The sequence below is a fragment of the Scatophagus argus genome, chromosome 8 (assembly GCF_020382885.2).
Source record: "Scatophagus argus isolate fScaArg1 chromosome 8, fScaArg1.pri, whole genome shotgun sequence".
NCBI lineage: Eukaryota > Metazoa > Chordata > Actinopteri > Scatophagidae > Scatophagus > Scatophagus argus.
In genome coordinates, this window is record NC_058500.1 from 6,895,424 (window position 1) to 6,918,129 (window position 22,706).

The following is a 22,706-nucleotide window of genomic DNA, read 5'->3' on the forward strand; positions in this document are numbered from 1 at the left end:
CAACACATTCAACTAAAAATTGCTATTGATGAGGCTTCTGACATACTCTTATTGAAGGAACAATTTAAGAAGTTATGTTGGGATAGATGTATGTAGTGTCAAGACAGAAGTGGGTTTTCGTATTTTTAATGGGATATTTTTGTTTACAGGAACAGATGTTTAGTTGTCACAGCACGACAATATATTCTACAGATGAGTTGTCCAAGCTTAAAGGGCCATTTCAAGTTTTACAGAGTACAAAGTTACAAATAAGACTGAAATAGAAATAATAGTTCAGACATGCTGGGTTCTTTTTCCACAGAGGCTTCAGTTGTCAGTGTGTTTTCTGTCTCAGGCTAAAGAAAAGTACGAGAAGTCTCTGGAGGAGCTGAATAAGTGCACTGCACCATACATGGAGAGCATGGAGCAGGTGTTTGACCAGTGCCAGCAGCATGAAGTCAAGAGGCTGACCTTCCTCAAAGAGGCCTTGCTGGACATCAAACGCCATCTTAACCTCACCGAGAACCCAAGGTTAGCCAGGCTGAAGGAGCTGCTTTTATTTAAGGCTCATAGAACTGCTGTGTTTTCTCTGATATGTCATTCAGTAAAATACTGTGTGCAAGGTACGACAGACCTTAGAAACTGGTATTTATATATGTATTGGTCCCATTTCTATCAAGAGTAGTTCATTCTTTCTCGTTCAGATGTAATTTTAGCGAATCAGTGACATTTTTTTTGCATTCTGTACCTTTACTTTTAATCAAAAATAATTGCATTGCAAACAAATTTACCACAGATTAGTCTGATTTGTTGTGTCATCTTCAGCACCGTTCACTTCAGATTGATTAACCTCCACATGCTTCTCAACCAGGCATGCATTTCTCATTAGCGTTCAGTCTCACAGCACTAATGAACTGAGGGCTCAGTCAAAGACATTTCCGCCAAACTGATTTTTGTTCACAGTGAGCGCTTGTCATATTATGTGCTGTTTTCAACCTGCATATGACAACAAAGGTGGGCCCCACTACAAAGTGATTTTCAGGTTTTGAACCAACCTATCCATGACCTCACTTGTGTTTCTCTGAACTGATGGTTTTTTTGGGAAGAAAACATGGGAAAGCTCCTTTTTTTCTCGAAACTCCTTTTGTGGGTGTCTATAGTGACTTGATCCAAGTGTAATAACTGGATGTGGCAAGGCTGTAACCGTGGAGTCAGCATTGGAAGGGACCAAAATCTGACTCCATTGCCCTTTTCCTCCCCAACCATCAAATAATTTTTTTGGTATAAACTTGTACTTTTCCAGCTCATAAAATGGATTTAAATGAGCCTGCACATTTTTTTTTTTCTTTTTATCTTGCGGCAGTGAGGTTTCTCAGAATTTATCACCCGATTTCTCTTACAAGAAGACAAAGTCAGTATATTAGAGTCTGTGAATGAATATTATTTCCTACAATTACAGTAACTCATATATAAATTTGCACTGAAAACTGCAGAATGTAGACTATGTCATTACAGTATGTGCTTATTTTCTGGTTTCAGTATGATTATCATAAACATTTAGTTAATATTCAAATTTAGATGGTGTTGTGCTCATTGTGCTAGATGACGTTTGAGACTGAATGTAGAAAAAATATTTGCTGATTGCATATTTGCAGCATATTTGAATGTTAGGTAATAAAACTGCTGTTTTTTGTCTGTTACACATTGCAGAGATTTGTAAAAACTGTAGCAACACAAGCAATTATATCCTTGTAAAAGATTATGAGGCTTATTCTGGCCAAATACTTCTGCTGTTGTGGGCTTCAGCTTCAGTAGAAAAACTCAGGGAGACACTCGAGTTTTGTCATGACCCAGTGTTGGATCTCTCTCAGCCCAGATTTTGAACTACAGTGTGGGTTCTGTTGCCAAATTGGCAACACTTCCAGGTCTCGTCTGGCACTTTCATTGTCACTATTTGTTCCATTTCCTCTCTCCTCAGCTATGCCACAATATACAGAGAACTGGAGCGCACGATCCTTGCTGCAAACACACAAGAGGACCTGAAGTGGTTCAGCAACAACCACGGTCCTGGGATGCATATGAACTGGCCTGCATTTGAGGTACAACATTAAAGTGTCATACAAGAACATTAGAGACCTCTCCTCTTCATTTACTATTTCTGGATTCTGCTTTCATGTGTTTCTTTTCCCCTCATTTCCAGGAATACAACCCAGACCAGGCCAGCGCTCCTCCAAAGAAAAAGAAACCAGACGGAGCCCCACCCACTCCAAGCACTGACCATGTGGCTCCACCTGGTGATCGTAGCAGGTAAGTTCAAGGAAACTGTTGTTCACAATCAAATGAGTTACTCTGAAGCACACAAATGTTGTCATTTAAAAGGACAAATATTTCTTCATGTCAAGTTCTAATGATAAAAAAACAGGACTTGTGGTATTTTTACTCATGTTTTTGTTAACAAATCTCTTCCAAAGACCAAAACGATGTGGTAGTCTTTCTCTTAACTACGTTTTCACTTCCCAGTCCTTTCTGTGGCTCCCACTCCCAGGTCACTTGTACACTTCTACTGTTTTGTGAAGACACTGTACATGTACAAAGTGCATTTTGTTGGGGGGATGTTTTCAGCTGCAGATGTTAGTACTTACAGTGTATGTGGGGTCAGTTCAATAAATTCAATAAATTTTGCATTCAGTGCATTCTTATTGATGCATTCGTTTAGATCTATGACACAGACGAATGAGCCGTACAGACAACACTTGTTAGCACAGCACGATCAATTCATCCACGGTTTTCTCTTTGTGGGTTGTGGGGAGAATTAGACACTTTTTCTTTTATTATTATGTTTCTGGGTTCATTTCAACATCAAATCTCACCCTGCGTTTTCTCTGTCCTCCAGTGTGAGCAGCTATGATAAAAACCAAGCTTACTCGACTGAGTGGTCCGATGATGAGCAGCCCACTACGTACTCGGGCAATGAAAACGGTGGCAATGGAAATTCATTTGAAGATGATTCCAGCGCTGGGAAAGGGGTCCGTGTCCGTGCTCTCTATGACTATGAGGGCCAGGAACAGGATGAGCTCTCCTTCAAAGCAGGTAATTATTAGTGATCATACCACACAGGATGTATGATTTTGTCTATCATCATTTAATGTCTAAAAAGGGCCTGGGACATCATCACACATCACACAGGCGGTCAAAAATCACCAACACTGTCCTGATTTCTTTTTTAAAGTGCCCTTCCTGTATGGAAGATAGCAGTGATTAGTCAATAATAAGCCTCATGGGAAACAAATTACAGGCACTTGCCATCAATTAACACGAGCTGTTTGGGAAATGGTGGGAAAAAGTGCTTCAGAGCCCCACACCGTGACATGACTAACAATTTAAAGACAAGCTTTACACAGAAAAATGACCATTAGAGAAGCCACAGCTGTGCATCTTCATCTTGAGTCTCCCACTCCACATTCAGATCCTATTTTTAAAGGTCATCTGTCGGTGACACCTGTATTTAAATCCTATTAGAGTTTGTGTGTCCACTCTTAAAAAGAGGTGTCATAGGAGTTTTCTTGAAAACAAACAAAGTTTCTATTTACATCCAGTGCTACTCACCAGATGCTGAATGTCTTTTTTCCTTAGAAAACATTTGCACGGAAATCATACGTACGTGTTTAATTGAATTCAGTCTTCTTCCTTCTCACATTTTGTCGGCACATGGCTGCGTTTCTTTTTCAATTTACCATTTTACCTGTAGATGAGTGGAATAGAGTGAAGCCAAGGATGGGAGTTTTATCATTTTATGCATCTTCTTGTGCATTCATGTGAACAAACAAAACAAGGACCCACTCATAAATCATTCTTCCAAAGTGCTACTAGTATATTGGTATTTACTGTTTAGGTACAAAGGTCATATCCACCTTCTCCAACGAACAACTTTATTGGGACACCTGACCATTGCATCAACAGGGACTTTAATGACCCCTGAAAAGCAGCCCCATACCACACCTGAATTCAATAATAAAGAGGTGTCACAATACTTTTGTCTACATAGTGTATCTTTGATTTCAGATCTACATTCACTATTTGAAACAGGACTGCGTGTTGAACGGTGGTCTCTCCTCCACAGGTGATGAACTGACCAAGACTGAAGATGAAGACGAGCAAGGCTGGTGTAGAGGTCGTTTGGACAACGGCCGAGAGGGACTTTACCCAGCCAATTATGTAGAGCCGATCTAGTCATGTTACTGGACAAGGACACGCCATTGGAGGCAGCTTGAACTGTCCCCTCCAATTGCACCGCACATAGCCAGAGACTTAAGAGCAACACATCCCTTGCCCAACAGATGCGCCAAGCAGTCTTGCCTAAATAAAAACTTAGTAACCTAAAAGACAATATATCAGTATAATATATTTTATCCAGCATTTGGGGTGGGTGGACTTACACATTTAAAAACAGGAGCAGCAGTTACTCCAGTATATACACACTCAACTATAACATCAAAACAGTGCAGGAACACATTGCTTCTCTGTGTAGCTGTATTTAAAGTATAATGCAGCTTCTCTAAACTTGCAGTATACTGCAGTTTGTTCTTTTGTGAAAATGGGAAGATAGTATAATCAGTTACGCCCATTCGACAAAGACAAGCTTCTTTAACCTGCATTGTGTATATACAGTGTGATACCATTTTTGTGTAGCATTTCTAATGCTGTGCGTGGTCAGTCGTCATCCTTACATCAGGAATGCTGTGTAGTGTTTAAAGTATCACGGACAGTATCCTCTTTTTTCTTTTTGTTTTTTTCTTTTCTTTTTTGTTTTTCTTTGTGATTTGGTCCAACCTCTTTCCAGTGTGTGCAGTGATATGTGTTTTTAACTGTTTCTGAACTTGCATAGCAGCATGTGCTATGCAACAACTTGCATTCCCTGAATCCTGCAGCCTCGTTTAGGCTACAACTTGATGCAACACTCCAACTACAAATGCAGAGCTCACTTTCTAGCATCACATGCTTCTGTTTTCATGAACGGAAGCTTGTTCATGAACCGATTTTTTGTTTGTTTGTTTAGCATATGTTTTTGTTTTTTTTGTTAGCTTCACAAGTCCTTCAACAGTATCATGTAATCTGTGGAAAGGATGCACTTTCTGCAGAAGCTTTCGTTCTTGGTTCAGTAATTCAGGTCTCATCTACTACTGCTAACAAGAAATACGAGTAATACTTCCTCTCAGAGCAAAGTTGGATCAAGTAGTCTTCTTGATGTCGCCACTGCAGTATAAGAGGAGGGTTTTAAGTGATGCCTTTGCCAGGTATTTTTCTTCCAGAGCGAAGGGCCAATGAAGGCATGTCAATGCGTAACTGTGCTACAGGTGGTTGTCTGAAGATAAAAGCCTCTCCAACAGGACTTGAATGTACTAGTGTTTGGGCTTGAAGGAACGCATGTTGTCTAAACATGATTCTCCGCTGTCGTTTAAAGCCCTAGCTAGCAAAAAGCATTAGTTGTGTGGCCCGTTTACCTGCTGAGCCAAAGAATGACCCACTACCATCAACTCTGTATTTTTCTCTCCATGCAATAACTTCACATATCACATGTGAAACAGCTTCAGTGAAGATCAACTTGTAGCTGCCTCCCAGTCCACCCAAGCTTCATTTGTCTGCAGAACACTCACAGTGACACAGGGAATACATTTGTCACACGTACTGCACAGGGTGTAAGATGACCCTGACTGCTTTACGTTGTTATTTTTAAAACTTGCACCATAGAAACTGAATTTGTGGCAGGAATTTATCAGATGTTGATCCGCGAGTTATCTCGCTACGAGTTGCACCCAAATCTCTGATTAGATGGGAGAGATGTTTTATTAGCTGTCCTGAAGTTTTGAAGTGTCACTGGACCAACAGCAGTCAGATGTGTTTAGCTCTGTGTCTGGAACAGGATTTGACAGGTTTGGGTCTCACATGAGGAGAAACACATTACCAGCTCACAAGTTGTGTCTTAGAGTAAGCTGTCCAGCATAGCAAAAAGGACTCCTATCATCAAACTGTCCTACATTCTTAATGCACACGCACACACACACACACACACACACACACACGTACATACAAACAAACACAGATGCATTTAATACACAATACACGCAATACACAAGAGTTCAAACACATAATCCACATTACCAGGTTAATACTTCGGGGGAAAACATCATCATCATCCAGTGTGTATGAGTTGTGTAAATGTAACAGAAAAAAATGTTTAAAAAAAAAAATGCAAGTGATTGACTATTAAGACAAAATGTAGTGTTATACATGTAAATGTGTTTCATTAAAATAACAGCAATGGAAACCATATAATTAATAGGTACCATATCGTATGAATTTCATTGCAATGGAATTGTCAGTGTATCATAAAGCGTGACGTTATCCCACGCTCTCAGATTTGTATATGATGATGTAATTTAAAGATTATATTCTATTGTAACTGTACAACTGTGTTGAGTTGAAAATGAGACCTAACCACGTTGAGGCAGTGAAAAGGTGTACATGTAAATGCTTTTTTATGTTGATGATTTCTTCCTTATGCACACAGGGGACAGCAGCTCATGTTGTGGAAACCCTATACTAGCGGTCTAGAAGATGTATGTTCATAGTTAGTGATGTACTTTTATCTCCTAACTGGTGTAGTGCCTGTTCATCTTGATGTAACAAGAAGTTCATTTAAATATGCATAAAGATGATTATGATCACAGATTAATAATGACGATAGTGATGAAAAACCCGACTCAAATTTGTTGTGATGGTGTCAATATTGCGATATTGGTTTGAAAGGAAAACAAATTTGTTGAAAAAAAAAAAAAAGAATTAGCGTCCGTGTCTTTTTTGCATGGCCTCTACAAGTGATTTTGAGTCATTTATTATACTATTCCATGTTTCTACATTAACGGGAGACAACATTTGGTAATTTATTGCTTTAATGTAGATCCTGAACATAAACCAACAGATAAAATTGTAAAAATAAAATGGACTATCCATCAATGCAGGTTTAATAAAACATTTGCTTACTTAGGTATTGCGCTGCAACCTCCAAATATTCTTGACACATGAATGGAAATAACAGGAAGTTTAGTTGTTTAAAAAGAAAGAGGGAGAGAAAAAGAGAATTTATAGGAGAGATTAAAGGAATAGTTTAACATTTTGGGAAATAATGCTTATTTGTTATCATGCCAAAGGTTAGATGAAAAGACTGACAGCTTTCACACGTCTAAATATGTAGCTGTAGCCAGCAGCCAGTTAGCTTAGCTTAGCGCAAAGACAAGTGAAGTTTAGACCTGGACATAGGCAAAAATCTTTGGACAGAACAGACGGGTTGTTTCCAGTCTTTATGCTAAGCTAAGCTAGCCAGCTGTTGACTCCAACTATATATTTATCATACAGATATGAGAGTGGTATCAGTCTTCTCATCTAACTCTTGGCAAGAACATAAATAAGCATATTGCTTATTTATTTATTTTAAAAGACTCCATAGAAGATGGAATGTGTAGCTAACTTTTTGGGAAACCACACATCACAGCAAAAAAAAATAAAATAAAATAAAAATAAAAGATAAGAGCTCTAATGACAACAAACACATTAAATAAAATCCAGTTTTAAGAATAACAAGGTATAAGGATATGATAGGCAGGAGTGCATAGTTCAGTAGGCAGTCTTTACAATTGAAATTAAATCAAATACAATGAATGAACAAACAAGCTTTAGAGTTCATGTTACTTCTACTGTACGGTATGTCCAGCATATCTTTGGTGCCTCCTGAGCTTGTTGGATCAGCCGGTCCTCTTTAATCATACAGGGTTGACGAACTGGTAGACCAGTCTGCGCGACACATCAGGCTTTCGAATGATACCTTTCTTGTAGTACTGGCGTATAGAGCGACTCAGTTTGTCATAGTTCATAGCCGGGCGGTTCTTCCTGATGCCCCATAGCCTGGCTACGTGAGCTGAGTCTTCGATTTTGAAAATACCTTTGGATAGAAGAAAGAAAAAGTAATCAGTTTGAGTTCTGGTGTAAACAAGAGAATTGACAGCCTAATGCTAAAAATGCTAACATGCTGATACATGCAAACACAATGTTTACCATGATGACATTTTTGTTTAGCATGTTAGCATGTATGTTTTAATTGCTGACAAAAAAACTGTACGTTACTAAACCCCTACAAATGTCGTCATAACAACACACAACCACATTATAGTGTGTTATAAAAACAAACAGGAATATTTAGACACTGGGTCTAAATGTTTCTATGCTGGGTCTAAATATTAAATAAAAGGACTTAATATAGGGTGTTAAAGTTTTATATGAAAAGTAGTTATTTTAAACTGTACAAAATGAAATTCAACTTGAAAAGACACTTATTGTAAAGTTAGACTGGATTATACTTCAGCTGGCTGCTAACAGTTCTCTGACCACTTGTGATGTTCCAGTAGCATTGGATGTTTCAAATGTCCTAAAATCTTTATTCACAATACTCAGCAAAGATTGTGCCAGAACGACGCCTGAATAGCTGAATTCTATTTAGCTATTATTCATTTTTATTAGTTAACGCCTGTCCTTTTCCTCCCATGGACATCAAAATGTTTTCAGTGAGAAAGACCTGTTACATGAAAAACCTGCAGCACATAAAAGTCACTGTAATCACCTATTCACCAAGTCACAGGCACTTACGAAGCTTTCATTGACTCTCTATAACCTCACCTTTTTCTTTGTTAAGCCAGCGGATGCAGCGGCTGTAGTTATGAGGCTTGAGGAGCAGCTCTCGGAGGAACTGCCACAGGTGGATGGGCTGACTGGGGTAGTTACACACCACATCTGACCACAAATCATCATCAGCTGCTGAGAGGTTTTCAGAAACTGGACTTAATTTTCACTTCACCTCCCTTTCCCACAGTAATTTAGTCAGTGAATCAGTAAAAACACATGCAGCTATACTCAGAGCTTTAATTGTATAGAAATCAGTTAAAAGCTTACCAGATTTGCTGTCTTCTGGCGGGCAGCGCTCCTTCATTGCTGCAGCTGAAGAAACAGACAAAAGGAAAGAAAAACCCAATAACATAGCAGTTTACACCACACAGAATACTTAAAGCCAGGTCTTACATTTTCGCACAAGGTATTTGCTTCCTTTCTTAATTTGACAGCAGCAGGGTTGATGTTGGTTAATTTCCTAGTTTTCTTGTTGTTCTTACCAGATCTCCATATGTCCAGATGAGCATACAGCATGTCTCCAAACTGCGTGGAGCGTTGCCTGAAGTCTGCCTCTGTCATGGAGCACAGGTCCCTGCCGGTCAGCTCCTGAAACATTGTGCTGACCTGTGGCAGCCTGTACAGGTGCTCGGTCCAGAGTAGCCACTTCTGAACGTGCACACAGCTCCAATCCAAGGGGTCTGAAGAGGAAGAACAAGAGAGGGACACGGCGTTTTGCCTTACACAGCTACCCACAGGTGAAAATATGTCAGCATCCGGATTTTAAATGATGACAACACTCAACAAATCTTGATGAAGCTGTTATTTTACACTTAACATGATATTTCTGATAGTAACTGTTGATAATGCACATCTGTCCATTACATTGTCAGAGTACGCATGTGATAATGAATAACTTTTCAGAACAGCAAGGAATTATCTTAAAATGACTACTACAGTCAGTAACGATGCTAGAGAAAAAAAGGAGGAAGTTGACGCTGATCTTAAAAAGGTTGATGTGATGAAAGAAAAAGTGACTTTGTGAAATGTGAAGATCTATTAACCAAATAAGAACATACAAACAAAGACTAAAAGATTCAAATCAGTTTAGGGTTTATTTAAAGGACCAAATGATTGATTTTACTCATCACTTGGAGCACTACTCAACCAGTGGGCGCAGTTTGAAAAATTCCTCCTCCGTGGATATGTTGATTTTTCTTACACAATCTAATTTTAGGCTTGGAAACCTTGAGTTTAACAAAGAGATGCTATTGGTTGTACTATGAGAAATGGGATCCAGCATTTCTGTAGCTTGGATAAAAATGGATAAAAACTCTTAAATTTTGATGTTTTACAAAAAGAAACCCGATCTTGTAAGTTCTAATATAACAATACTTACGCTCCTACTGTGAGTTAACACTCTTAAGTCTTTTAAAAAATGATACTAATGCAACATGTATCATGAGTTTCCGTAAGCTGATATAAAAGCAAACAGTCAGGCAAAACAGTGTGTGATTTTAAGACTCTAAATAAAGATTCAGTTCATAAGAAGAGAAGATGATCTGTCAACAGAAGCATTTGCACAAGGTGGGCAGGGCAGGTATGATGTGATGAGATGTGAGAGCAAACAAACAAATGATGGTTTCTGCAGGTTTATTTTATTAGACTGCAACCTCTGCCAACACTGATGTGTCTCTGTGTGATTATAACTAACATTAACCAGTTGTATTCTGTCCCACCTGATGCAATGTTGAGCAGTTTGCAAGCCGTGTCGACATCCTTCAGCACTTCTCCCACCACCATGGACTGGACCTGCTCCAAACAACGCTCCTCCGCCTGAGCCTCCATCCCAGATTGGGGGTCCTGGGCTTGGCTGGGCTTGGCAAGACTCTGCTCCAGAGGCTTGGAGGGAGGAGCGGCAGCAGTGGGGGCCTCTGTGACCTTCAGCACCCAGGGGTTCTCCTCTATAGGTAATCTGTTGCAGCAGGGGAGGCAGACCCCCTGCCAGCTGAGCTCAGGCAGCCCCAGCAAGCTGCGAGGCGGTTTGATGTCTTCAGCCTCGTCCAGCCAGGCCATCCTGTTGTCAGTGTGGTGGGAGTGACTGATGTAGAGAGGAGAGTGTGCGGTACAGCCGGGACTCCCCATGCTCAGGTTCGTTTAATGCTGGAAGAAGAAAATGAAGAAGAACACACATAAAAAGGTGTCTTTGCTGTCATGACAGATTAACGCCCCGCGTGACATTTTCAACAGTGATGTTGCCTTGTGTTGTGCTGACGCTTTGATGAAACCATACCCAAATGCCCAATATTTAAACAGTAGCAGTCCAAAAGTAAACTTGACATTTGTGGTATTTACTTTGCTGGGACTTACTTTGAAATAAGTAATCTGTCATTTCAACTCTGCTAACTGGAGCCTTTGTGAGTTAAATTCAATGAAGCCATTGTTTGTCTTGTCAGTGTGTTTTAAAGTAACTGAACTTTCTGTTTTAGGTTCTCTTGTGAATCTGCAGGTTTCTGGAAAAATTCAGATCAAGCAGGTTCAGCCTGTGTGACATTCTGTCCTTATCTTCCATTATTTTCAACATCATTCAACAATATCAGAGAGCAATCAACTCCACCTTCTAGATAGTAAATACAAATAAAGAAATGAAGATCAAAGCTTTGTTTGAAACTCCAAGTGCAAGTCAAATTGTATGCGTTTACCATGATTCCAAAATGCATGGGATCATGGTAAAGGAGTTGTTTGGCTATGTAACGTTCAGTGCCTTTTAAACATCAAGTGCAGCAGGTCAGCCAAAGTTAACTGCAAAAGAAAGTTTGATAGAATTCAGAATGAAGGGTGGGACGCATGTAAGTGGATACATGATAAGTAGTTGGAGTGTATTCATCACGGTATGAGTAAGAGAACAACTCAACTTCCTGGGAGTGGTGCCAGTGTTTCATTTGGCAAAAAATTTATAAAATGCACCTGTTTCAATTAAGAGTGAATAAAAATGCTTATAATGAAACACTTCACAATACATGACCAAACATATCCACAGCCTTAAATTAAACAGATATGAAGGAAAAGTTCTGCATCGTATTGGACTCTGAATGCATTAAACTGACTTTTACTCACGGACGACCATTTGGTAAACATTAAGCATGAAGTATTGTGCAAGGCCACACTTTAGTCCAAAACTTTTCCCAAAACAATGGCACATGATGCGAGGTGGCGTGATAAGAAACAAGGCAGCTCTCAAAAGCTGGACTGCTGTGACGAAACTGAGCTATAAATAAATGACAACTGATAAAATGATTTGAGCACATTTGCAGCAGAAAATGGAGGCAAAGAATATATCAATATTTGTGATTTAGGGCCTGTCGCAAACAATTTATTTACCATATCATCTTTAGAGGTCTGATTAATTTTATTTAATGTAGAAATGATACCAATACGGGCTCACCATGAATTTAATAACTGTCAAAACAGGAGGAGCAATTGGAAAAGAAAAATACTTCCATGACTAACGTGTGAACAAAGTGCACGGCCTCGATGTCAGAACACACATGGTCTTGTCTCCACCATTACCTCCTTGCCTCAGGGCATCAGCAGTTTAAATGTTTAGCAGTAAAAACTTGCTCTTCTGGATGATCCTTTCGCTCTTTTTTTGTGTGTGTTCTTTCTGTGCTGCCTAAATGAAGGCAGCTATTATTTGAAGCCAAACTGATATGAGAGCCCTTTAGTAGATACTTAAAGCTGTAGTTTTTCATCTCTGCCCTTTCTTTTTCATACGTACATTGTCAGAAAATAGCTGGGCAAAAAATGAAGGCAAACGATTAGAGTAAAAATCTATTTTGTAGTCAATAGTCACAACTGGCTCTTGTCTGCATCCCACTGTGAAATGCATCACTTTAAATAAAGTTGGCCAGACATTATTTTAAAGAAAACTAAAACTGTAGAGGAAGTAGAGAGAGCATAAATATATGCATTACAGTCACTAACATCCATGAGACAGCTCTAACTAAAAGCAACGGCAGTAATAGATGGACTATAAAGGTACAAAAAAAAATTATCCTGCATTGTACTTTCATTTTATGTTACAAAAATGTTTAATCTCAGTACGTCATGGCAGTATGACCCAAGACCAGGATCATTAAACTAAAACACATACAAAACAGCACAAGGGACAAACTATTCACACAGAGCGATACAGTAAAATTACCATAAAACTCAAAGGATCCACTGTGGACTGCATGACTGTACTCACTTTAAATATTGTTTCTAAAATGATCCCAGTCCGGATCCACTTCAAGGTATGAAGTTCCACATTTTGAACCCACAAGAGGAAAAAGCACCTTGCTGTTCCCCAGAGTATTCCTACTTTTACTCAAGTAAAGTAATCAGTTACTTCTTACTTTACTGGTAACAGAAGCAGTGTCAGAAGCAGGCAGTATCATGTGCTGGTAAGCCTACTTGTAGTAGAAGTATTTTGAGCGTCACAGTCTTACCTTGTCAGTGTTTCACAAGAGTGGATTCAGTAGGATTTCCAGTGCCTGGTGTGGACTGATGCCAGGGTCCTGTGGAGATGGTAAGTCGTTCACCCTCACGCGTGGATGTGCTCTTTGTAGGTTTTGTCTGCTGTCCAGCACTCAGGGCTGGATCACGTCTGTCCACTCCAGCCTGGTCTAAGCAGCAACAGTTTGACTTGTTAGGGACACAGTGCCTTCGTGACAGTTCTGAAAGAAAGGGTGTGTCCCATTGAGGGAGGTTTCTCTACGTGCATAATAATGACTCGAGGCATTATTCAGATGGAGAGTTCCTTAAGTAAACACATTTTACTGAGTCTTAACAGCCTGGGGAGAAGCTATCAGGGCACCTTTTGAGTTTTTTTCCCCCTTCCTTTCCATTGCAAGAATGACAGTCTTAAGAGTAATATCCAAACTTTGTGTACATAAGCCACAATACTAAAGAGGCCAGAGGATTCGAGAAATCTAATTTTATCTGATCTAGTCTGACCCATTATTCCATGTGAAAGGTATAGGAAGGTACAGGTATTTGTGTCTATTTTGGAGTAAATCTAACAGCTGAGGCCCAAAATGACGGACCAGAGAAAGTTCAAACAGACTTTATCGAGGAAGATTTTGCATTTGACTTTTTCTCAGTGTCAAGTCGCTCTGCTTTCAGAGGATTAGCACACTGTTTGCATATAGTACTGAACCACATCAGTCAAGCCAGAGAAACATCAAAGTGAAGAAATGGTCGCAAACATCTTTACTACTCAGCCAGCACTGGGCCTTTTGGCGACCACATTTATAGAGAAGATTAGATGGAGACTGATACAGGATTAACTAAAAGACAGATAATATAGATTAATTACTTAATCTCTGTACAGTATGTAGTTCCTTATGACACCAGAAAGGCTGGTTGTGTAAGCATACAGGGGATCCAGAACTCAAGTCATAAGTCATCAAATTATCGCTCAATCAACCACAGGACAATAATGGTTAGAGTTGTTTTAAAAGGCACAAAACTATTATTGGAAAAGTTGAATAACTGGTACACGGGGCGAGTACAAGAGTCAGAGAGAGGGGAAAAAGCAAGTGTGTAAATGTTTGCTTAACAGTAATGCTTGGGAGGTTGTGTTGAAATATTCTGAAGAGCTGCTGCCTGAGTATCCACCCACATAAATCATCTTTAAAAGATTGTAGAAACACAGCTTAGAGCTACATCGACTTTACAGGGGGTCCCTCAGCAGCCAAGCTTGTGTTTACTGTGCTACGTTTAACATTTCTCTTGTGCCTCTCTGTGAGACGTGCTGCAGTCGACCGGAGCAAATGTCAAGTGAGTGTCGCTCCCTCGGGCAGCTTGTTTCTGCAGACTGCTGCTGGACAGAACCGTTGACAAACGCAGTCGGGCCAATTATAAGGTAAGACTCCTCGGACCAGTAAACCTGCAGGCTAACATGTAATCTGACACCTCCTTGAAGTGCAAAACAGAGAAAAACGTCAGAAACATCAGGCTGAAGGCTGAACTACACTGGTGTTTTCTTCACCTTTGTTTTCCTCAGTTTTATCATTTGGAAAGTATTTTGAGTACTCACTGACAGCAGAAAAGCGAAGCACCCCAAACAATTTTGACCCTGTTAGCCTTGTTGCTTGTAATTTAGAAGTCCAAGTATTTTTATCTGGTGGGCAGCTGGCAAATATAGAAACTTGGCTTGGATGTTTTGAAAAAAGCAATGAGGAAGAGCAGGTAGCTTATACAAACTGTGCACACACACACACTACAGCACATTAGAGTCATAAATGAATGCATTATGCAGCAGTGTTTTGTTGTATGTTTTGTATTAAATTTAAATGTTTGTTTATCCTAAAAAAAAGTCCATGTAAATTCATAATAGACTGACCAAACTCCCATTAAATGCATCATTTCCCTAAAACATCACATACAGAGAAGTTTAACCATAACTGATGTTGTGTTAAGAAGAAAACACACGGTGAAAATATAAAAGCTGGTGTTTTGAGTATTTGAAACTGTAAACGAATGCTTCTGCACAAACATGACAAAAAGCTCCAAATTTTAGTTTTCAGTGATAATTTAATCATACAAACATTCATCAGACACACAGGGAAAACGCTACCATCTGTTTGCGCTTCCTCACTCATAAATGTGCTGTTGTGTGAGTCTGATGCCAACTGATTCATTCTGCGATCTGGTCCAGTGGAAACTTGATGATGTAAAATACACTTTGCATTTCATGAACTGACGGCAGAGAGACACTTTGGACAGGTTCTGTGGGACAGCAAAGAAGCCAGGGATCTGTGTGACATGTTGTAGTCTTACTGTCATGTTGCCAAAGCTCAGTAACCCTGGGGCTTACAGTTAGTGCCTTAATGAAAAGGGCGTTTACCTGATGAGGTGGTCCAATTCACTAGATGTGGGTGCAAGATAAAATCACAGAGCTGATAAACCCCTGAGGACTTAACAGTACCTGTGGAGGAGGAAAGTACGCACAGCCGTGGAGGTTGCATTACTTGGAGTGAAGACGAGCCAGTTAGTGCAAGTAAATGTGCAGCAGCAATTCTTCACACGATTCTGTCATTTCATAGTCAACATACTCTTGTGGTCATGTTGTTTACATCGGAAACGATCAAACGTGATCAAATTTGTTTAAGAAAGTGGAATTTTCTGTAAGAGTAACTTTAACAAGAGAGACAGGAAAAGTAATTCCACTGATAAAACTGATATTTCAATGCAAATATACAATGTTGAATCTTTGGGTAAATCAACATGTTTTAACAAACATTATCCTCTTCTACATTCATCAAATACATTCAACTCAACACATTAAAAGCCAGTCCAGGACAGCTTTAAAGTGGAAATTCAAAGCAGGGTGACAAAGAAAATCTTATGTTTTCATAAAGATATGTCTCTGCTGCTGTACATATGGCTTGAATTCAGCGTCTGATGGCGTAGACTGGCTTAATCCTGTCATCTCGTCTTGTTTCATTTTGGGTGGGCGATCTGACGTATTCAGCTTGCGTTTTCAGGTACATCGTAAACCCTCCTTAATTCTGTTTCCAAACTTCACTAAACCTTATCGACCATGCTGATTGGGTGAATTACTTCATGTGTCTCTTCCTTGAGGGATGTTAACAGTGCAGTTTATTGCTAGAAAAATGGCAGAAAAAAAAAATTAAAGCAATATTGCGTTTTAATGGTACGACCAGCATATTTCAGGTCTGGCTATAGTCTAGAGGGCATTTCAAAACAGAGGAAAAAAAAAACGGCAGTTCAGATCGTCTGATTAAACTGATTGTGATGTAATTTGTTTGGCTGGAACGCCCACCTCGATTTCATTTTAATACAAGCATTTAAAGCTAAATAAAAGCTTGGAAATAGATACTGCATTATTACAAATAATAGATATTCTGCTAATATTTCTTTACTATTTCATAGAGGTGTATCTGTCAAGTGCCAGCAGTGACTCTACTTCATGTGTGAGAAGAAACATTCACTGTCTTGCAGGACTCTTAGAGCTTTCATGCTCGTCAGATTCAGTTTCATAATTGTTTTTGTTGCTTTCATTTACAGAAGATGTAAGAAAACTGTCGCCTCTAAATTCTAGCTTTAGAAAAAATAAAAAGAAATCTGCTCATTGTACAAGGCGATTTGTTTTTACTTGGCCAAATAACGGGAGCTCTACAGTAAATAAGAGTTTTGTTTGTCAATGCTGATCTGCAAAGCGCAGAATAATTCTGTGTAGAGCAACGGCCTAGTCCCTCTCGCGGAGAAATGACTGCCCATAATTCGGAAACCATGTTGAAAAACTGGCTTTTTAATGAGTGTCAGATATAATTCTGAGAGACATCACTGTTCTCTTCCGTATAAAATGTGTATTTAAAAAATAGAGATTGAAAGTAAATAATGATGTCCACTGATCTGTTTCAGAGACGCTCATACTGCTAAATTTAGTCAGAGGGAAACAAAGCAATATACCGAGAGTCAGAGCAGAAACTGGAGAATCAGTTGGCAAAATAAATGGCTTTTCTCCAATGCACACACATATACACACAGTTTCACAAATACACTCTCCTGTCATCATTTCATTTGCACTCTGACAGCTAACAAAAAAAAAAAAAAAAAAAAACTGGAAAGAAAAAGAAAAGATTTCACTCAGGAGACTCGAAACACTCATTTTTTAACTTAGCATTCACACGTGCATACAGTGGGCTGTGGGATGTTGTTGGAGCTGCACGTCAGGAACATTGGCCTCTGGTTTCTCAAAGTGTAGCCGGACTTTGCATAAAGTGTTTTTGAATTACCACACTCCCTGCCAGCTACTGATAAAGCCTCTCGTTTATTGGTGTGAAAGTCTCCAGAGGTACGGTTTGGTGCTGCTGCACTGTGACAAGTCCCATGATTTAAGAGTTCCCGAAAGGAGAGGGCTCCTGTATACCCTGTGAGGAAGGGAAATGAGTGAAATAAACAAAGAGAAGATATGGAGAAAACTGGCTAAACGAGACAAAAATCAAGACTTTAACATACAGTTTCATTTTATCTCTGATTGTATAGACTTTTCATTATATGTAATCTAAAGGGTTTTTTTTATACTTGATTAAGTTTAGTTTATGTGAGGATTTGCTGCTTTTCTTTCTTATGTGACGTTGAAACTCTGACCTGTAGACTGTGAGACAGACAAAACAAGCAATTTTAAGATGCCATCGTGGGCTTTAAGTAGTTTATAGACAAAACAATTCATCAATTACTCAAGAAAATAATCTGTAGATTCATTTGGAATAAAAATGATGATTATTTGCAGCGCTAGGTGGCTGTATAATGTCATAAATAAAGAAATAATTTAAATGCTTTAAGTTTATATCTCACCCTGACTGTGGGAACATATACACATATACAGATTTAGACCATCTTTTAATGAGCAATGAGTTAGCTTCACTGTCTAACTCAGTGGTTCCATGTATTTCTTTTGTGGTTAAAGCCGTTAACATTTATAGTATCATTTTAGATATTAGCCAAAGTAGCAGCGTCACCCGCTTTACAAATGCTGATGCTGGTCTGCTGGTCTGCCACTTTGGTTCTGACTGAAATATCAGTATAATATCTGCATAGCTGTACTTTGAGTTTAGTGTTATTAAGCAAATGATAGCAAGCTAAAACAAGCTAAACCAACACTGTAAACCTGGCAAATATTACCTGATAAACATCAGCTTTTTAGATTAAAGTTGATGTTGCCTAGTTTTGAAGTTCATCTGTCATTTTAATGACAAATGAAATTTCAGAAGAAAACAACCCCCCCCCCCCCAACCACAATTCACTCTGGAGAATTCCCTTTCCCTTTGACATGTCTTACCTGGTTATAAGAGACTACTGATAGATTGCTTTGTAGGCGGTTTGCTACTATATCCACAGAGTTGTGTGAAAGTCCATTCTGATCTTGCTGCAGCTCGTTGGGCCTTGCCTGCCAATGTTCCTCTGCGACCCGATGACCGCTGGCATCGTGGAGGCTGTTGCTGTTGGGGCACTTGCTCTTCTCTGGTGAGGCGAAGGGGTTGTAGTCTCCTTCCACGATGCGATGAGGCTGAGTGTTGAACTCCGCTTGGAAAGAGGACAGCTGCTGTGTGACACCAAGGAGGCCTCCGACCTCCACGCTCAGGATCACCCAAATGACGTCTGTCATAAGAAACAAACGGCGTGTTATGGTATACACAGCCTCTAACACTGTTCCACACGCCAACCTGTGTCCCAAAAGTGTAGAGTTTAAAGTAAAAATCAGCATTATCTAGTCAAAGATTATATTAACTATCATTTTGAGCTACAATCCTGTGTTGTATAATGAGAAATAAAATTGATGTCAAGACTGAAAACTCCCATTAGTCTCTGAAACAGCATTTAGATCATGTAAAATTAAGCTGGACCACACATCCACAATATCCTCAAAGCCTTTATGTTCTCCAGGTCTGCAGTTCTTTTCCCTCTTAAAGCTGCTCACTGACTGATGGTGTTAAGTGTGGAATTATCGTTATGAACACCTAAATGAAATATTAAGCCCAACTATAATTTTTTAATTGAGTGTCCCTCCGCTGATTAATTTCTTAGTAGGCAAGTCTTCAGGGACTTCCTGTTGGGATCCATCATACCCGTTGAACTTGCAGGAGGACATAGATCAATTTAAAGAATGACTCTTAAATTAATTTGCGTGTGCTAATAGAATGGTGATCCAATCTCTCGAGAGTTTTTGCTGAAGGAAATCCATACAAAATTATCTGGCACTTTATCTTCAGTAACGGCTGCTGCCTACTACTTGACTGTATATTCGCAGACATTTTAAAACATACGATTATCTGACTGAAAAGGGGAATCTCAGAGCATATAAAAAGATGGCTACAGTAAGTGTGACAGACATGAAAACAAATCATATGGGAGAGGGGTTTGTAGCTGAAGGCTGAATATCTGAAGGGGTGCAGGAATGTACAAAAGCTCAGAAAACACTGGTTTACAAGGCTGTAAGACAAAGAAAAGCAGCAAATCGTCACATCTGAGAAGCTGGAAACAGAAAGTGTTTGAAATAGTTGTTGGATAAACAACCGAAAAAGATTAACTTTTAGACAGATAGATAGATAGATCGATAGATACTTTACTGATCCTGAGGGAAATTCAAGCATCCAGTAGCCCATTACAGCAGTGTAGGTTAGTCAAACGTAAGTAAACAAACAACCAAACAAGGCCTAGCTGTTAGTGGGAAAAATAGACTAAACATATAATAAATAAACTAACACATGCTACACAAAGTACAATAGAGTGCAGAGAACTTTTAGAAAAGTTAAAAAATTATTTTTCTGTCAATCAATTAATGGAGTAATTGACAAATCGTTCACGTCGATTTGTAGCGTGAACTTTGCTGTCCTCACCTCCATAGTAAAGTCCAGTAGCTGTGCACATTCTCCACTGGCCCTGGTACATGCCAGGAGACACGGGGCTGTGCATCTGCACACTAACATCAGTCATCTCCTGAGGGTCTAGAGATCGCACCATCACCATATTTACATGACCAAACTGATCTCCCCCGACATACTTCAGACAAACCCCGGGAGGCCACGACTCTGCACCTGGAAGACACACAGACGACTATGCTGAACTCGACATGTGAGTGTAACTACGTTTCATTTACGAGGTCTGGTATCAGCTCTGCGCCCTGTCTTATTACTCCTCTGATTCCAGCAGACTTACCTGTATTCTGTATCCTCCAGGTCTTTGTGAAAGGTGTGTCCGGCGGAACCGATTCGCCCTCACCAATCGTCACGTCCCGCACAAACGACATGCACGGCGCACTGATGTTAGGACTCTCGAAGTCATAGTAGGCCCCGATGGCTGCTTGTAAATTCCTGTGGCCAACAGAAGGCAAAAATCCAGGTGATCGGTACAGACATAAATTTAAGTGTAACATTTAATTTGTGTGGCGTAAACCCTTGCTTGTTTTGTCTGTTTTTTAAAGATATGAATGAAGTAAAGCTAAATATGTTATTGTTATTATTCACTGATCTGCTGATTATTTCATCATTTTCTTTAAATAAATTAATTACTCAACTCTATTTACTAATCCTACTTACTAATTGCACAAATTTGGGTCCAGGAGAGAAACAATATCTTTCTTTCTACAACAGACAGTGTATTTTTTGTTTTGTTTTGTTTGTTTTTTTACAAAAAATATGACATTCTTAATGAGATAATTTTGTGGGCTTTTGCAGTGAGTGGATCAAACGCTCATATAGTGGGCAAACAGCCGAGATATTCACAGTCCCAGAGAGACGGCTAATGAGTGCTTCCCCTGACATGCTGGTCATCCATAAAGCAGCAGTTTTTATTTTTAGAAAGCTCGCTGCAGAGGAGCTCTTACACGACATCACGTGATACTACTACAGCCGGCCCTGCCCACAGACACTGGCTCTGTTCTGCACAGGCTTAATGCAGAATATGCGCAGAAAGCTTTATTTATAGGAACATTTCTGAATGACCTTCCCGTCCCAGACACATTCATTTTCATTTTAACCCAAGGACTTTCCCCTGCTTACCGTCACTGGGCGGAGGAAGTGGCATTTAACCCCCGAAAAACTGCATTTTGTTTAGTGAAAACTGCACATTAATACATTCTGTCCCTGAACAGCGAGCTAAAGATTTACCAGGCTTGCACAACTGCTGCGTGAGCTTTGAGCCGCACTCTGTGGGCGTCATGTTGGATGGTTACGTAATAAACAGTCGCGATCCCCGTCACTGTGGTTGTCAAGGAGAGTCAGGCGTAGCGTTATCGACATCTTGGCTGCCGAAAACGTAAAAGTCTATTACACGATCCTCACATAGCTGGGCAGAATAAACAGTTTAACAGACTGTGACAAAGTCCTTACAAACTTGTAATTATCCACTCAGTTAGCTGCAACTTAGCTTTAACCCCCGTCAGCAGCCTTCACAACCATGAGAAACAATCACGTAAAAACTACTGTTTTGACTCAAATACCACGCCAGTGTCACCGATACGAACTTTTCTGCCAACTTCAGTTTATTTATTTAAATTTTTTTAACTGGTATGTAACATAGGTTAAAGTGCCTTCCGCTTGTGCCCCTGACAGGCAATCAAAAGTCGGAGACACGGTGACTCAGCTAACGCTGGTTACGTTACTACAACGTCGTTAGCTGTCACTGCACTCACGTTTACATAACTCACGTAAACGCTACCACTATATCACAGTGAAGGATAATACTTCCTCTCCCGTTTTGCCTAACGAAATTTAATGACACCGCCGGGTAGAAAGCTGCATCTACTATCTATCGTAAACTACACATAAAGCACAGGCCAAACGAGTCACCGAGCTCACCAGTTTGTCATGTCCAGAAAGAAGGCGCAACCGGCGGGGTTTAGCTGAAACCCGAGGAGCCTCTGAAATTCCGATATAAGGATATCTTTATCTGTTGTACCCATGCAGCTGAATTTCTGCATGAGCTCCTGGTCCAGGTCTATGTCCAGGTCCATGCCCTCCATCGCGGATTCGCCTGGACTGAGTCGTGGGCTTTGCTTCTAATTTAGTCCGAGGCCTCGGCTTGTCATAACAAACTCAATAACAGGGCCGAGTGCGCATGTCACATGATTGTATTTTGTGCCTCCACCTATGAGCCATCGGCCCGGTGAAGAACACATTGAGCTGTACTTCACATGTATGTGTATGTAGTAGGTGTAGAGTTATGCTGTATATTATGGTAATGACAATATATTTATGATTATAACAGTGCACGAATTCAAGTCCCGTGAAATAACATTTCTCTTCTGATAAATTTAATAATTATTTTACAAATATTGTGGGGAAAATGTTGTTGTTTCCTTAGCAATATTATTTCCACAAGGGAAAAACAGCATTTCATTGTTCTTTTGTGGTGTGTTCTATTTATTGTACATGGCCAAATAAGACTTTTAAGGGACCCCAGGGCAGAAGTTCGTAGCTTCATCACACACCCAGAGAAACAGA

The 22,706-nt window shown here is 39.7% G+C and overlaps 3 protein-coding genes and 1 long non-coding RNA gene across 4 annotated transcripts in view; 2 read left to right on the forward strand and 2 right to left on the reverse strand.

Moving 5' to 3' along the window:
- The window catches only part of LOC124063708 (protein kinase C and casein kinase substrate in neurons protein 1-like), a 31,670-nt gene extending 24,584 nt beyond the window's left edge, over window positions 1-7,086 (forward strand). The window contains exons 7-11 of the mRNA XM_046397633.1: window positions 335-510; window positions 1,958-2,078; window positions 2,180-2,286; window positions 2,873-3,069; window positions 4,100-7,086. Coding sequence (XP_046253589.1) covers window positions 335-510; window positions 1,958-2,078; window positions 2,180-2,286; window positions 2,873-3,069; window positions 4,100-4,209 — 711 coding nt within the window. The 3' untranslated portion in view covers window positions 4,210-7,086. The remainder of the gene's footprint in view (window positions 1-334; window positions 511-1,957; window positions 2,079-2,179; window positions 2,287-2,872; window positions 3,070-4,099) is intronic.
- On the reverse strand, window positions 7,058-13,579 carry LOC124063709 (SAM pointed domain-containing Ets transcription factor-like). The gene is made up of 6 exons (XM_046397635.1): window positions 13,182-13,579; window positions 10,431-10,854; window positions 9,195-9,392; window positions 8,980-9,024; window positions 8,707-8,844; window positions 7,058-7,975 (listed from the first exon to the last, which is right to left on the reverse strand). The coding sequence occupies exons 2-6, from the start codon at window positions 10,834-10,836 to the stop codon at window positions 7,797-7,799; spliced, it is 966 nt and encodes a 321-aa protein (XP_046253591.1). The 5' UTR covers window positions 10,837-10,854; window positions 13,182-13,579; the 3' UTR covers window positions 7,058-7,796.
- Window positions 13,580-14,282: 703 nt separating this feature from the next.
- On the forward strand, window positions 14,283-19,058 carry LOC124063553. The gene is made up of 2 exons (XR_006844118.1): window positions 14,283-14,599; window positions 18,638-19,058. It is a non-coding gene; the product is annotated as an uncharacterized LOC124063553 (long non-coding RNA).
- Window positions 16,991-22,312, reverse strand: LOC124063552 (protein ILRUN-like). Its single transcript, XM_046397324.1, has 5 exons — window positions 22,062-22,312; window positions 20,422-20,576; window positions 20,103-20,300; window positions 18,545-18,864; window positions 16,991-17,633 (listed from the first exon to the last, which is right to left on the reverse strand). Exons 1-5 carry the CDS (start codon window positions 22,223-22,225, stop codon window positions 17,598-17,600), a joined length of 873 nt encoding a protein of 290 aa, XP_046253280.1. The 5' UTR covers window positions 22,226-22,312; the 3' UTR covers window positions 16,991-17,597.
- Between the last annotated feature and the right edge of the window lie 394 nt (window positions 22,313-22,706).

Coding starts and splice junctions, on each gene's coding strand:
- LOC124063709 (XM_046397635.1), bottom strand. CDS start 10,836: ATGGGGAGTCCCGGCTGTACCGCACACTCTCCTCTCTACATCAGTCAC. Junction 9,393..10,430: donor ACTGCTCAACATTGCATCAG/GTGGGACAGAAT, acceptor CTTCCTCTTCAG/ACCCCTTGGATTGGAGCTGT. Junction 7,976..8,706: donor CTGGCTTAACAAAGAAAAAG/GTGAGGTTATAG, acceptor TTCTATCCAAAG/GTATTTTCAAAATCGAAGAC.
- LOC124063552 (XM_046397324.1), bottom strand. CDS start 22,225: ATGGAGGGCATGGACCTGGACATAGACCTGGACCAGGAGCTCATGCAG. Junction 20,577..22,061: donor TTTCTGGACATGACAAACTG/GTGAGCTCGGTG, acceptor TGTTGGCCACAG/GAATTTACAAGCAGCCATCG. Junction 17,634..18,544: donor CAGTAGTCTCTTATAACCAG/GTAAGACATGTC, acceptor CCTTCCTCACAG/GGTATACAGGAGCCCTCTCC.